This window comes from Lepisosteus platostomus, chromosome 2 (assembly GCF_059453375.1).
Source record: "Lepisosteus platostomus isolate fLepPlt1 chromosome 2, fLepPlt1.hap1, whole genome shotgun sequence".
NCBI lineage: Eukaryota > Metazoa > Chordata > Actinopteri > Semionotiformes > Lepisosteidae > Lepisosteus > Lepisosteus platostomus.
The window spans coordinates 59,986,552-60,004,133 of NC_142612.1; the positions used below are offsets into that span (position 1 = coordinate 59,986,552).

The following is a 17,582-nucleotide window of genomic DNA, read 5'->3' on the forward strand; positions in this document are numbered from 1 at the left end:
GTCCTTTTACTATAGTGTCAATTTATATAAGTATTGCACATACTGTAGCACTGTAATGTATTGGTATGACATACAGATTTTTTTCTGAATTAATAATTCATGATCTAACAGAGGCCACAATCTGTTAAAATTGTATTTGAGACAGGAATGCCATTTTGCCTATATTCTCTTTTTGTGTATTGTAACGATGAGCTTTTCAGAAAGGCTTTCAGTATTTAATGCAGTGTACCTGTTTAGCATGCCCTGGTGGACTCTATGGTGTGGACTGTCTTCACCATTGTATCTGCCAAAATGGGGGCTCCTGTGACCTGGTGACTGGCCAGTGCTTGTGTCCCAGAGGCTGGACTGGGGTTGCCTGTGAACTAGGTTAGGATGTATTTTTTATTGGCATTAACTAAACTTAACTTTTAAGCTTGGTTCTTTTGCTTTTTGCTAGATGTATATCTGTCAGTGTCTGCCCTTACGTAGGATTGTTAAAGTATACAATGGTTAAGTCAAAGAGTACAGTATGCATGTAGAGAGATGTACTATAGTAAAATGTGATACAACCAGTGGAAATCTGTAGCAAAGAAAAGCAAACATGTGAGGCGAGAGTGGGGAAGCTGCTAACTTTTCATAAAGGCAAGAATACACCAACAGTCTAGAATAGCAGAATCAGACATTAGTTTACATTAGGCATTAAGTTTACCCCCCATCACAGCCGTGCCAAAATATAGTGTTAAAAGATATTAAAGGGTATACTAAGGTGGGAAGCAACAAATGAGAAAAAACAGTGACTCCAATCATCAGAACTATGTGTCTCAGGAAACCAGCTCCTGATTTTAACAATTTGTTCTCTGGATTGCTAAGAGTGTGAAGATGGGCGGTTTGGAGAAGGATGTGCACAGACCTGTAATTGCACAAATGGTGGACTCTGTGAGAGACACTCAGGGAAATGTGTCTGCCGCCCAGGCTGGACTGGTGACCAATGTGAAACAGGTAAAAGACTTTTAACATAAAGATAGACATTTCTGGAGTTCACCATAATAAAGACATTCAGATTGGCCGGCAGCATAATCCCCAAGGAATTGGATAAGAATTCCAAAACATAACAGTTTGAGCCCTGCATGGAGTTTGTACTGTATGTTCTCCCAGTGTTCAGTCTGGTTTCCTGCAGGTGCTCTGGTTTCCTCCTACAGTCCAAAGACATACTGGTTGGTTAAATTGGCTTCTGGGAAAAATGGCCCTGGTGTGGGTGTGGGTGTGTTTTTGTCTGTGTGTGCTCTGTGGACTTCCAGGGTGTATCCTTTCTTGTCACCCGTTGCTTGCCAGGATAGACACCAGCTCCCCCCATGGCCCTGTACTGGATAAAGCAGTTGAAAAATGGATGAATTGATGGAACAGTTTCAGCCACTTTCTTTTCTAACAAAACTCCAGACTCTGACATGACCCAAAACCAGACACAGGGTATTTGAAACACATTACCTTATTTTGAATACATTTGCCAGATGTGGGAAGTTAAAATAATCTGGAATATACAAGTATCACATTTGTGTTCCTGAAGTAGAATGTGTACAACAGCCTACGGCTTGTATAATCCGACATGGATTAAACCGTTGAGATTTTTCAAATTTGGTGAACCAAATGTCACATTTCACACAGTAATCTGGGTGGACAGTAGTTCAGAGCACTAATTTATTTTCACTTATCGTTCTCTTATAAAAAGGTTCCCAGGTGGCCCCACATCAAATGGGATGGGTCTTATATGTTTGCTCTAAATTAAAACAAATGAAGGAATAACCTGAGCAGCTAAATCATTTGGTATTTTCTGTTTCTGTCAACCAAAGTTTCCCTTGACTACCACTGAACAGCTGATCAGCATGACTGTTTGGTTTGCAAAATGTCTGTGTGAATTAGGACATTATATTAATTAACTGAAACACAAACCAATCCATAATTAGGGGAAAAGGTTACCATGAAATACAATAGCGCTAAACAAGAATAAGAATAGGCACCTTATCTATGTAGTGTTTAGCATTGCGGCCTCTCAGCACTAGCATGGTATTTGAATGTTCTCCCCGTGTTTGTATGGGTTTCCTCCAGGTGCTCTGGTTTCCTCCCAAAAACATACTGGTAAGTTACTTGGCTTCTGGGGAAAACTGGCCCTGGTATTAATGTGCGTGTTTGTGTCTGTGTGCGTCTTCTGACGGAGTGGCATCCCGTCCACGGTGTACCCCAACTTGTGCCCGTTGCTTGCCGGAATAGACTCTGGCCCCCCTCCCCCCCCACCCTGTATTGAATAAAGGGGTTAGAGAATGGATGGATAGATAAGTGTACTCAACATCACAGCACTTGCTCTCTCTGAAGAGGTGGTCTGCGCAGAACACAACATGAAAAACAGACCTTCACCCGTTTGGTCATTTTCGTACTAATTAATGGCTGCCATGTTGACTGTGTTGCAGCCTGTGCGGAGGGCTACTACGGGGAGCGCTGTGAGGAGCAGTGTGACTGTGAGCATGGCTCCACGTGTCACCACGTCACAGGCTGGTGTCAATGTCAGCAGGGCTGGAGAGGGGACAGGTGTGACAAGCGTGAGTTGACATACGTGTTTTAAGAGCATAGATACTGTATCATAAAGAAACTAAGACTGGCCTTAAGAAGCGTACGCCTGGCTATAGGAAGAAAAAATTGTATTTGTTGTTAGTTTTTTTTTATATGAAGTCATAACACAAACAGTAAAATGACAAAGGTGTATCATACTGGAATAATTAAAGAGGACACCTGAGAACACTGTTGTCTTGTTTTTTTTTTATATAATAGGTCATGCAAAAGCTTAATCAAATGCCATCGGTAGAATATGGAGGTTCTTTACATTTCATGGAGTGAACAGGACTTTTCAGAAAATGCTTACTTTACTACTGTGGGTTTTCTCTTCAGCCTGTCTACCTGGATATTATGGCGATAACTGTGCCCAGCAATGCAAATGTCCTCCTGGTGTCTCCTGCAACCACGTGACTGGAGAATGTGGCTGTCCTGCAGGCTTCACGGGGAACGGTTGTGAAGAAAGTAGGACATTTGTTTGGCTAAACATTTAGTTCTTTTTTCTTTCTTTGTATTTTAAATTCTTAATCTGTGGAAAAGCTGACTGACTCCACTAGAAAGCTGAGTGACTTCTACAGTCATTCTTTGTCTTGTGCATACACTGCTGAATAAGTGAGTAAAACGGCGTATGTCCTGTTTGGTCTGTTTTTTTCACAGCAGTATTGTTCTGTCAATGTCTTTTTCAGCGTGTCCTCCAGGCACTTACGGCCAGACGTGTGGCCAGCTGTGCCAGTGCTCTGGTGACAAGGAACAATGTCACCCCATCACGGGGAAGTGTACCTGCCTGCCTGGTTACTATGGAAACCGCTGTGAGCTCAGTAAGAGTTACCTGCTATGGGAAGTGAGATGTCGCCTTCGGTCAGAGCAAGGCTACTCAACGTCTGGCCATCGCAGTACTACAGTGAAATCAGGGCCTTAAGGGTTACTGTATGTTGATCTTAGTAATAATGAGTTGGTTGTTGCAAAAGGAAATGTTTCAGATGGGCCCCGACCACATATACAGTATCTGGGACAGAGGAATATGCCTAAAAAACAAGTGTTGTCTGTGATACGTGCTGGCATTTTTGAAGACTAGCGCTTGGTGAGCGGAAATAGGCTGCATTTTACGATAGTTTATGTGTTTATTTAGGGGTTTGTACAGCATGACAGAATGACAAGTTTGCTTCTAGGGATTGTCTAGAATCATCCTTCGTTATGAAACAATACCTGACAAGATGCTGTTAAGAAGTACAGAACATGCATACAGTACTTAACTCAACTCTTTCATTCCAGAGTGCCAAGAAGGAACTTATGGGCCCTATTGCAGAGAGAGCTGTAGGTGCCAGAATGGAGGACGCTGTGACCCTGTGACTGGTGCCTGTCAGTGCCCTCCAGGATTCCTGGGAGCAGACTGCAGCTTGAGTAAGACTTTCATGTGCTTCTGGGAATGAAGCTCGGTGTTTTCACTTATTTGACTGTCCTATGGTATGTTAAATGCTCACTGTATTTAAATGGAAAATCAGTTCAAATAATAGGCAAAAATGCCCCATTCAGGCTGTCCACAGGGCCGCTATGGGAAGGACTGTGCCCTGGTGTGTTCCTGCGGTGAGGGAGGTCAGTGCCACCTGGTGACAGGAAGGTGTAAGTGCCCACCTGGCAGAACTGGTCCATCTTGTCAGCAAGGTAAATACATTGTTCTTCATTTGTGGAAACAAGGTTTTGAATTGCTTTCAAATGGTAAACATCTGTTCACTGGTGTTAAGCAGAATAGAAGCAAGATGTTGCTAAAAGATTCACATTGTACATATTTACATATTTAATGTGCTGCTGATATTGTAAAGGTACTTTGTGATACGATTGAGTGACAAAACTGTACATTTTGAAAATAATTCCATGATCACATTTGTATAAATACCTATATACAATTTCTGCATATTCTCTAGGAAGGAATAAAGTTTAAAAAATTCAGCATTTTACAGTGAATGGGTAGTTATCCTGGAATCCAGTGCAGTTTTCCCACTCCAAACCAATGTCAATGATTTCTTCAAATGCCTCATATATGAAAACTGTCAGTGCAGAAGGATCTCTGTAGATGTTCCATGCCCTATGTTGCTATAATTATTCAAGTGGATGAGAAACAAAATTGTTTTTGTTTTATTGTTTTATATTCAGTATCTAAATTGCCTGAAGAGTTATTATCAGGATGAGTTTATTGTTCTGTTAGATTTAGCCACTTTGGCATCATATTAAGCCATTTAATAAGGTTTGGCATTGATAAATGTGGTCATTTCTATATATGTACGTATACATTTAGAAAAGGGTCATATGAAAGTTAACTTGTTGGCGCGCACAGTGACATAGATGCAAAGGGACAGTTTGGCTTGCAATACAACCAAGATGTTATCTTCATGTGGAATTTCTAGAATTGTGATTGCTACAGAATTGCTAGTTCATTCATTTGCTTTGCTCCTGCTTCAGCCTGCCCCAGAGAAAGCTACGGAGAGGACTGCCAGCACACCTGCTTTTGCCAAAATGGTGCAATTTGTAACCCAGAGAATGGGACCTGTATATGTGGATTAGGATGGACTGGATCTTACTGTGAGAAAGGTACTTTGCTTTTTTTTTTGTATTCATAGGACTTAATGATGCATATGAACTTTAATATGAGAACCTGGTCTCAAAGGTCTGAGCTTTAAAACCAAGCAGATTTTGTTCTTCCTGTTCCATCCAGCCACCATTTTCTAACTGCTTTATCCAATTCAGGGCAAGGGAGCTGGAGCCTATCCTGGCAAACAACAGGAGTAAGGGAGGGTAGACCCCAAGAGGATGACAGTCCATCAAAGGGCACACACAGACACAAACACACACTCACTCCAAGGCCAATTCTCCCAGAAGCCAAGTAACCTACCAGTATGTCTTGGGACTGTGGGAGGAAACTGGAGCACCTGGAGGAAACCCGCACACAGGGAAACTCCAGGCAGCACCCCAGGAGCTGAACCCAGGGCCCCAGTGCTGCCAGGCAGCAATGCTAGCCACTGCCTGTTCGCATGCCATGGAAGTCTTTATGCAAGTGTGTTATCACCGCTGTCCTGCCTGCTTCCTGATTGTTATGGTGTGCTGCATGCTTGTGCTTCATAGTAACATCAGTCTCCACGCTGAGGACTGTCTGTTGCTTTTGCTCAGTATTTTCTGGGTTGGAATGAAGACTATTCACCATTATTCACCTTTAGGATTGCCCTGTAATTCACATCTGGCAACCCACTGAAGCTAAGCATACGTGAGCCTGGTCAGTACCTGGATGGGAGACCTCCTGGGAAAAATTAAGGTTGCTGCCGGAAGAGGTGTTAATGGGGCCAGCAGGGGGCGCTCACCCTGGGGTCCATGTGGGTCCTAATGCCCCAGTATAGTGACGGAGACGCTATACTGTATAAAGGTGCTGTCCTTCGAATGAGATGTAAAACCGAGGTCCTGACTCTCTGTGGTTATTAAAACTCCAAGGGCATTTCTCGAAAAGAGTAGGGGTGTTACCCTGGTGTCCTGGCCAAATTTCCCCCTGGCCTTTACCAATCATGGCCTCCTAATAATCCCCCTCTATGAACTGGCTTCATCACTCTGTTCTCCTCCCCACTGATAGCTGGTGTGTGGTGAGTGGTCTGGAGCACTATAGCTTCTATCACATCATCCAGGTGTTGGAGGGGAGTCCCCATTACCTGTAAAGCGCTTTGAGTGGAGTGTCCAGAAAAGTGCTATGTGTAAGCAATTATTAATTATTTTTTGAACAGCCATATAGTGTAGTATGTTTTCATTTGTTTCATTAATCATTAAGTAGGCCCGTCTCAAGATTTGTGAGCCTGCAGTCTCTCTATGTCTTGTAAACCTGAACAACATCTTGAGCATTTGTAGGAGAAGACAGGCCTAAATCAGCTGGCTTATAAGGATGTTGATAAAGCTACCAGATCCTTCTTCCTATCCATTCTTATCAAGAGCAGTCACAGCCAATTTCACAAACCTTAAATGTAAGGTTTAAGTGTTAAACCTGGGCGTGTCAAGAAGTTATCTAAGAACAATAGTGGACGTTTGATTCACTTGTGACCTTTATTGAATTTACAATTCCATGATAATGATTTTTCCACATCCCACTGTTGTTAGGAACTAGCAATTTAAATTGAATCAATGCAGTAATGTTCACCTGGATCCTACACATCTATTGTATTGCTAGTTCCCCAACAGCAGATTTAGGCCACATGGCCTAGCAACTTCGTGCCTCTGAAAGCTGTAGTTAGAGAAGAAATTACTTATACAAGGTTTAATCATTTATTAAGGTAAATGGGAAATAAGATAGTTAAATTGATAGTCTTAATTGTTCTTTCTTTCACATGGAAAGATATTGTAGCTTGAGGAATGTGATTTTATTTTTGTGAAAAGCCTAGCAAAAATACTGTATATAGACTGTTTAGCTGATAAGTTAGCTTGTTTGTTACATAGATGGCTTTTGGAGAATAAACACTCATTTTGCTGACTGGGGACCAGCACACACATCACCACAATACAAGCACTGCCACATCACAACACATGTCACTTTTGTTCTTTGCTGTTTAAATGACTTGTCCTCATCTTTCAAACTGTCTCCAGGATCTCGCTGTTTCACAGCACTCTTCTCTTAATGAAGACAGTCCTCTTCCTTATTGTATGTTTTTAGTACTCATTTCCACTGACAAAACCAAACCTCTAGTGCTTTTGTAGCAGTTCAAGTTACACCCAGTTTCCTTTAACTCCTCGGTTTTCTTCTTAAAAGAATGTGCTTTATTTAGCAATAAGCAGAGGAGAATTCAACACTGTTACCCATTTGTATTACTCACTAAACTAATCACTTTACACAATGAGACATTACAGCATTGAATCCTGCTTAAACCCTAGTACTCAGTTCTCAATCTTCAATTCAGTAAACACTACAACTCTCACTCTCTTTCTCAAGAAAGAGATCTTTATTAGCAACCACAAGTTCTTGTGATGAATAACTTCTCTGGCTGACCCTGCTTGGCCAGACACCACTCAAAACTTGCACCCCTGACACTTATAGATGTTTTGAGATTCTCTAATAACTCAATCTGAAACTACCTCTATATTTAGAGATGTTAAGGCACCAAGAGTACCATGGATTCATCTAGATTCCTATCTCAGTACAGGCCTAAATAGTATGGTATGCTCTTTAACAACTATCTCAAGTCTTACTGTAAGCCAGCACAACTCATTACTAATCCATATTTCTTGCAGTACAACTCTCATTCACCCACCCATATCAGCCTGAAGTCTAGAAACAGACTGAAACACTTTTCCTTCAAGCTGTTCTTATAAGCCTCTTAATCAGCTTAAAAGCATGGCTAATTCCCCGCAGAGCCTATCACATCCGTTCCTTTCCCTCATGTGGAATTTCATTCCCTCTGAGTTCTAATTAATCAGAACAGGTGTGCATCATTACCTCATTCTACAGGTTTTCCTATTAAGAGGTGGTTTAAATATCAGGACATGGAGGCTTTCACCAATTGTCTTCCAACAAGTAGTTGGAAGTTTTGACAATGCTCACCACACTGTTGTTGATGGTACTGAGATTTGATGGGAATTAGAAACCTTGGCAGTACATTTGACTCTGTGCTGTGTATTGAACTGCATTTTAGGAACATCACAATGGCATCTTTCTTCTAACTGCAGAACATTGCTTAGTTCAAATCCAAGCTCTGCCTCTCTGACACTCAAAGATTGCGAAATGCCTTTATTTCATTATGCTATTTCAAGTATAATAGGCTTCTGTATGTCCAGTATTAAGTATGCCTTGTACATACATTACTCTGCATTATCACATAAGTCCCATCCTGAAAATTGTACTAACACCTTATGAAATTAAGAGTAGACTTCAGACCTCACATACTCACACATATTGTAAAACACTGAATCATCTACGTCTGGATTATTTGTTAGAATTTACTACATAACTGTACTCCATCTTAAACTTAATTTGCTGATCTTGGGATTCTTACTCAGTAGATAAGATTCTTCACAATGGGCAATAGAGCCTTCTTGTGTGAAAAATCATATCTGTGTAATTCATTGCCCAGAACTATTGGAGCCTTTTTAACTGCATTTCAAAACATCCTTACAGACCTCTCTTTTTACTAAAGCTTTTACCATGCAATTGAGTCTTCACTTGCTGGACTTCATTCTTTCGCTTTGTGCCTGTTGTGTGTTTTGTGCCTGAGAGCTGTATTTGTATGTGATGTTGTTATGATCTTTAGCTCTACTTTCAGAGTTAAAACCAGGCATTCTCTTAACCACCTTGCCCTCCAACACATTTACCAGGTGACACCCAGCTGTATCGGACATTGCAGTCTTCATAGCTAAAGTTCTTTTCTTTGTCGTGTGCTGCCAGGAGCTGTGGTTAGTTTCCAAATGTTAAAGTACTGCACCATGATAAGCTGCTCCAGAGGAACTCCTGCTCCTATGGTTTCAGTCATTGATTATTCAAGTATTTCAGCTGATATGTTCCCTTCATGAAGTGATCCTTCAAGAAATTTCAGTTGATAAATCTTTAAGCTAGTCTCATATTTTGTAAGGGTGGCAACTTTATCTTGATCTAAAGTTCCAACTATTTACAAAACATTGTCCTTTCCATTCTCTGAGCCTGATGATTGATGATGTGAAAAATCCATACATTTATAATACAGGTAAAACAAGGTTTTGTGTGGAGAAATAATGTGTACAGGCCTCTAATGGCCCCATCACACTGATCTATTATTAAATAAATACTCCACATATTGACTGTAGGTCCCAGCACTCCTAACAAAAATGATTGTGCCCATATCTCCTGAAATGGTACAAACATTCTTGGCTTGTTTGCATTTTGCCTTAGAGGAGACTGAAGGAAGCAGGCATGTGCCATAATGGTTGCCCTGTACACATCTTGAAAAACACAAAGGTTCAGGATGATGGCAGCATAACAAATGCTACAAATGGGAGAAGGCAATTTAAATAATCTTGTTAGTTTGGTTGATCGTCCCATATTAATCCAAGGATTTTTTTTGAAAGATCACATCTTCTGCATCAGTACCAGAACAGCAATTTGTAGTGTAATGAACCTATTAAACCGAGGTTGCAAAATTCACTAATGACTGACCTTATATCTCTCCATAAGGGTATCTAAATATGAGCATAGGGAGTGACACGGTAGAGCTCTCAGAACATTTAGATAACTTCTGCTCCAGGCGATGCTGCTGTCCCATTTGATATATCTCATGACTTTGCAAAGGAACGAAACTGAAAGAGGCAGTGAACGCAAATACAATTAATAACTGTCAATAGGCAGGCTGCCTAGTGTAACTAGTGAGCAATAGTGCAGAAATGCTTTCTTGGATATCTTTCCAGAGTGTCCTCCAGGTAAATATGGTGCCGACTGTCTGCTGGACTGCCCTTGCCAGAACAGTGGGTCATGTGACCGATTCACGGGCTGCTGCCACTGCGCTGAGGGCTTCTACGGGCACTCCTGTGAGCACAGTACGTAAGATTGACTGTTTCTGTGTTCAGCCAGTCTTCAGATCCTCTGATCACGAAGAACAGGCACGACTTGAGTAGGTTCATATACAGTAATTCAAGAATATATCTGCTGTATCACTGACTTCCTGAATGTCGTTTCCTCAGCCCTTGCATTGCAGAAGCAAGAGAAGTTATATCTTTCTGAGACAAATTCAAAAGCAAATTAATACAGTTCGATTGCCTACAAAAATATTTAAGAAAATACTGCAACACAGATATCACACTTTGCAATATACTATTTGACTATCGCAGTTTACAAAATTGTAAATGAAAACCTGAAAAGAGAAATTGTTTCGTAATTATATTATATATGTGGTATTTCCTACCAGACATAAAGAAGGCACTGACTCAACAGAGGCAACTTAAAAGAAATTCCCTATTTAAAAATAAATTTCCAGCAACTGAATTGACTATCTGCAGTCAATTGACTATCTTGCTAAAACCCTATAATGTGCAATATTTTTTAATACTGAATATCTTTCAATTTAATATTAAGTTTTATATATTCAGAAAAGAAGCATATTGTTCATTTGATGGGCATAGAGAGGATGTTTCAGATCAGTATTGCGGACAGATGTTCCTATACTACAGCTGGTAGGACCATTTTTATTCAAGATGGCTATAACACCTGTTAATTGTGTTAGCAAGCCATAGGACTGGAAAGCTTACTGTACGTATTTAATGGAAGAACTATTACTTAATGAGCTCTTTAGTTTTCTCTGTAGTAAAATTAATCCTAAACCATCCTATAATCCAGTTGGTAGAAGGGAGATGATTGTTAAATATAACACTTCAAGTTTTTAGAATTAATTTAATTTGTAGGATTCTTATTCATTTGTGGTTAGGCTTTTACGTTTCAGCAGGTGGGAAATAAGGTTAAGTATTGGGTTTTCTTGGATGGCAGGTCTAAATGTTCAGCATAAAATACTTTATATTTAAAAGCGGCATCTTAGACTGTGATTTATGTACATCTTTACTATGTATATATACTGTAAATATGTAATATGTATATGGAAATATACTGTACATCTCATCTCAATAGAGACAAGCCTGGTTACAGTACGTTGTCAGGATGCAGGTTTCTGTAGTTTAAATCAGGTATAAATCCGCCAGTAACCCTTGCAAATTTGTCCACATACAGATAAGCATTTAAATGATTTCCAGTGAAATTATACAGTGAATACTTACCACTTGCCACATGTACTTTATTTGCTATGTACTCTCAGTGCTGTGCTTATAATAAAATATTGAAGTGTGTAGGTGGAGAGAGAGCTGGAGCTGTGAATAGGCTGCCAGCAATTCTGGCTCCTTGCCTGTTGGACAACATCTCCCAGCTCCCAGAGAACCCAGCAGAAACACAATAGCCAAACCTCATCGCAATATAAAGATTATTTGAAATTGTAATTCTTACAACATGTGCTGGGCTTCCAGGAAAGATCGATGTGGGAGATGGAGGGATGATCGCACTGTAATTAAACTTTTAACAGTAAGCCCATTGTGCCCTGAGCAGGATTAGTTGATATTATTTTTCTTGATGTTAGGGTGCCCCTCTGGGTTTTTTGGCCTGAACTGCGCTCATCTCTGCGATTGTAAAAATGGTCTCCAATGTCACCCCGTCACTGGCCAGTGTATATGCCCTCCTGGCTTTTATGGACGTCAATGCCAGAAAGGTAAGTGCCTCTGAAAAACAGTGATCTCACTGTATTTCCCACTGTTGATGTACAGTTTTGTATAAACTCATATGAATGTTTACCACGGCTTTCTGCATTTCCCATTGATTTTAATGTGCCTTTCACCGTGGTTTGCTTCACATTATGAAACACGCTGGACAATTCTAATGAACTCCTACCATAGCACCTCTTGTCTAGCACATAGTTCAGTGAACTAAAATCCTGTGAAGGCATTAGTGTTCTTTCACTAAGGCATGCCCTTTAACAGAAGCTATCCCATTCTTATACAGTACTTTGAATGACATAATTTCAACAGGCTGAGATGTTTTCTTGCTATCGGGGCATTAAAGCTAAATGTGTAGTAGGGCTGACAGAGTGTTTATTTTATGAAAAACACGTGTCCTTCTACTTCTGGTACTTAGGTACTTAATTAATTCCTGGTGCATTTCCCTCTTTTGGCAGTCTTTCAGTTCTCCCTATAAAACAATTGTATATAATGGGAAGGATCAAGGCCTCGGCCTAACTAAGTTTGCCAATTCAGACAAATCCTGAAAACCATAAAGCTGACAGTGTGGGTAGGTTGGCTGGCTGGTGTTGAGAGACTGACTGCTGCTCTGGCTGTTCAGTTTGTGCACTGGGCAGGTATGGGGATACCTGCCAGCACCGCTGTGACTGTGAAGGAGCAGCTCCCTGCCACCCTGTCACAGGGAAATGCTTTTGTCCTCCTGGAAGGACCGGAGACAGATGTGACAAAGGTAAGGACACCTTGACTCTAAGCCTAATGTGCAAAGTCCTTTACCAGGCTGGGCTGAATCTTTCCTTAAGCCATGGAAATGTACAGTTTTGGCAATAAAGAAATGAATGAATTAATCTTCCCAGACAAATTTGCATTGTGGTAATCATTGGCCTGTTTGGGATTTTGGTGTTAGAATTTGATTTCTCAAGCACCCATCACAGTCAAATGAAAAAAAAAACATTTTAGAGAGCTATTTTCAATCACTTGAATACTTCTGTTTAAAAAATAATCTCTGCTGGCCTGGCTATTGAGTGATGTGCTGACACAGTGCTGTCTCGTAGGCTGTTCCTCCTCAGTGTGAGGCGCTCACTTTCATTTTTTAAAACAAAAATTCAATAAGTGCGCTGCGCAAAACTCCCCTTTCTCACAGAGTGTAGAAGCAATCGCTATGGACCGGGGTGCTCGCTGACCTGCCAGTGTGCTAACCAAGGACACTGTGACTCCCGCAGTGGGAGCTGCCTGTGTCCCTTCAGCTGGATCGGGCCCACGTGCACAGAAGGTAAAACACCCCCGACGGTCGCTGTTAGAACAGCTTGTGGTTCACAGGCATGGAAAGGTGCCGAACAAAGAGCAAAAGTAGACTTGAGCTCTGATCAGTCCAGATTCTAATGCTTTTCGCATCTTGGTCATCAGTCATTTCAAACATGGAGAGTTATTTTAATCCTGTAGCTGCTGGGACCCAAACTGGAAATGGTCTGAGTGTTTTAAAAGGAATTAAAGGAACCACTCCAGTATGTGGAGATGGGAATAATGGCTTTCCGCTAGTGGTGAACCAAAAATGTTACTGCTTCATTTTAATGTATGTTTTCTCTTCGTTTCCTAGGGGGACCCCTAGACCCCTTGTCTAACCAGAAATCCGGTGATCTGCAAGAAAAACAGCCTTCAAAGCATTTTTCAGAATCATAGTGCTTATGAAGTGGTTTAGAGAAACTAAACTCCTGATGGATTAATCATTGTGATAACAAACCAGGAACAACTTACAAGTAATGAAAGGATGGTGCTAATTCTCTTAGCCGCGTACAGAACAGACCACACAATATCAGGCTACAGCATCCACCGGGAAAGCTGAGGAGTGGGTGCCTGTGACATTGTATGCTACACATACCATTTCCAGCACTCATAACAGACAGAGACATTTCATGTACACACGGCCTATGAATGTCCATTCCTCTTGACCAAGTCCTTCTGTTCAAACATAAAAAAGCAGGAGCCATATTTTGAAAAAGAAACCCTATCCTTCCGTTTCTTACTACTTCATCCAAATATAGTGTCAAGGGGGAGCTGGAGGCTATCCTGGCAAGAAAGGAGCACAAGGGAGGGTATAACCAGGATAGGATCCCAGTCCCATTACAGGGCACACAAGCAGATACAACACACAGACACAACCATGCACTCACTCACATCATGGCCACTTTCCCAGTAGCCATTTGACCAATCAGTATGTTTTTGGACTGTGGGATGAAACTAAAGCACCTGGACAAAACCCGCACAAACTCCACATACTGTAGATAGCACCCCTGGTGAAGAATTGAACTCAAGGCCCCAGCACTGTGGAGCAGCAAAAATAACCATTGCGCCATCATGCCACCTGAAAAGACACTCTTGACACCCAATCATCAATGGAAATTAATTACTGTATCGCAGGTAGCCATCACTCTTTGTTGCTTAAAACAGATTAAAAGAAATATCTTAATGGCAGTGTAAGCACTCTGCAGTATTAAACAAAATGGCTTCCGTCCATAACTGGTTGTCAGTGGAAGCTGTTTAATGTCTGATACAGCACTTGAATAGATTCCTTACTTCTTGTATATTAACTAGTTAAGACTCTGATTTTGTTATTTTATTTAAATGACAATATATATTTTTAATTTTCAGTCAATGAGAAGTATGTGTAGGGTGCCCTTATAGTATAAACATATGGTAAGTGCAAATGTTCTTGTCTGACTTGTCAGTTTGTTCATTTCATACTCTAGAATATTGCAATATGATATTTAAAGCAGGAGTGAAAATGCTGAGATGGCATTTGGTTTTTATAGATAACTTGAAACACATGAGTGAAGAACAGTTATGTTCTTTGGTGTGTAGAACAGAAACTACACCTGAGCCTGAAACAAGCCATCTTATACAGATTAAAATAGTTTCCATGTTTCATGTAGGAAGATGTCCTTTGATAATGAATGCTTGTGTCTGTATGGATGAAAGGTTGTTAATGGAATTTCTGTATTTTGTAAATATTTTATGCATTTAAGTTTGCGCTTATGTTAAAGATGGAAAATACCAAACGTGGTAAAAGTACAGTTTTGATGTTTTGCCAGTTCTGTTCAATATTTTCTGATGCTGCCATCATGTTTTGTACATTCTTTAATGTGACTGACTTTCTAAAGCATACTCTAATTATCTTTCTTTTATTGTACTATTCAGATTTTATTGCTAAGACTTAACTTGGCATTTTATTCAGCTCTTATGCTACATTTCATGTGCAGTATTTGAAAAAGTGAAAAACATTTTTGAACTCAGATAACTGAAAGCTTTAGCAATAACAGGCAACAGTCCTGGAATTGACCCATCTGCCTGTTAATTTTGCTTTTTTTTATTTCAAGTGGTTTAATATTTCAGCAACCTGTGCAACAACCAAAATTTTAAAAGACAAACTGAAAGATATCTGTAGTGTTAAGCAGGTTTGAAACTTACTTGGGCAGCTGAATTTGAATTTCACAGTGAATTTTATGCCAAATTAATTCATGTTTGAAATCTTTCCATTGTGCCTTTCAGGAAATTAGAATCTTCGTGTATTTTCCTCAAAATAAGACTTTGCCCTGTACTTTTCTTCAGAAAGCCTATGCTGTTATTTTGTAAGGGCATCTTTCTTTATTTGAACTTTTAGCCTCTTGGTAAACTGAATTCAAATTTCCCCTCAGCAGCAGAGGAATTATATGTGTATCTTGCCCACAGAGGAATTCAAGACCTTCATCTGCTTTTTCTCACAGAGCGTTTTTCTCTTTTTTGGTGATAAAATGTCTGATATTCAGTGTTTTTGGAACTCTCAGGACTTTTGTCAGAACGGTACCTGAAATCTGTACTGAAAATGTAATTAGTGTTATTTTTTTAAAAGGAAACATTTTGGTAATACATTTTTTTGGAATACATGGCATGTGTTGATTCATAACAAATGACAAAATAAAATGGTCACAGCCATTTGGTTTCTGTTTCTCAGACAATAACAGCTTTACAAACATGAAAAATGCAAGGAAAAATAAAAATGCAAACATCTTTTGGATATGGAAAACCTCATTAAAGTAACATTCGTCCTCATAAAAATGAAATATGTCTTAAAACATTTTGCACGCAAAAATGATCTTGCATTCCTCACACTCTGTTGGAATGCGAGTTAAGATGTATCACCTAAACAAATCCTTTTTTCTAACCACTTTATCCAACACAGGGTCATGAGAGAGCCTATCCCTGCAACTAACAGACGCAAGCAGGGAAAACCCTGGATGGGACACTAAACTGCAGGACCACACAAATAATTCCTTACACTTATATAGCGCTTTTCTGGAAACCGCTCAAAGTGCTTTACAGGTAATGGGGACTCCCCCCCACCACCAACAGTGTGTAGCTCCACCTGGATGATGCAACAGCAGCCATAGTGCACACAATACACTCACCATACATCAACTATCAGTGGAGAGGAGAACAGAGTGATAAAGCCAATTCCTAGCCTAAAGGGATTATAAGGAAGCCATGATTGGTAAAGGCCAATGGGAATTTTGGCCAGGATACCAAGGTAACATGAGGTCTCCCATCCAAGCTCACACCTGCTGAGCTTCAGTGGGCTGCCAATTTGAGTTGCAGGGTGATATGGCTGCTGGTAATACATACACACTCATGCCAGGTTCATTTTTTCCAGAAGCCAATTAACATGCTAGCATGTCTTTGGACTGTAAGAAGATTTATCATAGCACCCAGAGGAAATCCATGCAAACACAGGGAGAACATAAACTCCATACAGATAGCACCCCAGGAAGTGAACACAGGACCCCAGCACTGTGAGGCATCAATGCTAACCACTGCACCATTGTGCTCACCTAAACCACTGATTCTCAAACCAGGTTCTCGGTGCTCTATTTCTCCCGATTTTTATTCCAACTGAGCTCTTATCTTCATAATGACCTTTATTTGCTCTGCTTGCTTGTTGAAATGTATGCACCCATTTCTTCATTCTGTCATTGGTTTAAAAAATGTTAAACTTTAGCATATTATTCCAACAACTTAAGCATAGATCACTATGATAGATCAATGTTGAAAGAGACTGTTCAAAAGGCAATATTGCCCCTGTGCTTCATGGTGAAGTCACAATAACCTTTTCAGTCTTTATCACATTTTGTTTTTATACCAATTGTGTAGGTATTTATCGATGACCAGAAAGAAAGCAGAAGGCTACAAAGCTAGTCAACAAAACTAATTACCTGATTCAATTGCAGACAAAATCAGATACTGTTGCTGCAATTGCTGCAGGTAGAATCAAGGCTTAAACTAAAAAAGCCTTCATGAGAATTTATGCTCAAGGCCTATGGACCTTTGCTCCTTACTTATGCTTCCTTTGCTGGATGCAAGTCATCTCTTTATTACTATAACAGCTTTCTTACCGGGATATCTAGAGTACTGAGTTACAATACAGTAGGTCCACAATTCTGCAGTGAGCTAAGAAAAAATTCTGCATCACTGCCATCTTCTGTAAATTACACTGACTCCTCCTGAAATTTAAAGTGGGTTTCAGGTTCCTCCTGCACCTTTATTGTTATTGCCTATTGGATGAACACAGACAGATTCATGATCCAAAATCTTCCAATTCATGCTTCTTACTCTACTGAAGGCCAGCCCCCATACAATGTGCAAAATGAGCAGTCTTGTGTGTAGATCCATGGCTGTCGGGCACACCTTCCAAATCTATTAGATGCTCTGTGACTGCT

At 40.3% G+C, this 17,582-nt stretch overlaps 1 protein-coding gene across 1 annotated transcript in view; it reads left to right on the plus strand.

Moving 5' to 3' along the window:
• The window catches only part of egfem1 (EGF-like and EMI domain containing 1), a 96,108-nt gene extending 80,304 nt beyond the window's left edge, over positions 1-15,804 (plus strand). The window contains exons 26-38 of the mRNA XM_088610704.1: positions 238-366; positions 850-978; positions 2,442-2,570; positions 2,917-3,045; positions 3,267-3,398; positions 3,853-3,981; positions 4,114-4,242; positions 5,038-5,166; positions 9,976-10,104; positions 11,685-11,813; positions 12,440-12,568; positions 12,980-13,108; positions 13,433-15,804. Of these exons, the coding sequence (XP_088466830.1) occupies positions 238-366; positions 850-978; positions 2,442-2,570; positions 2,917-3,045; positions 3,267-3,398; positions 3,853-3,981; positions 4,114-4,242; positions 5,038-5,166; positions 9,976-10,104; positions 11,685-11,813; positions 12,440-12,568; positions 12,980-13,108; positions 13,433-13,515 (1,634 nt within the window). The 3' untranslated portion in view covers positions 13,516-15,804. The remainder of the gene's footprint in view (positions 1-237; positions 367-849; positions 979-2,441; positions 2,571-2,916; positions 3,046-3,266; positions 3,399-3,852; positions 3,982-4,113; positions 4,243-5,037; positions 5,167-9,975; positions 10,105-11,684; positions 11,814-12,439; positions 12,569-12,979; positions 13,109-13,432) is intronic.
• Positions 15,805-17,582: the final 1,778 nt, after the last annotated feature.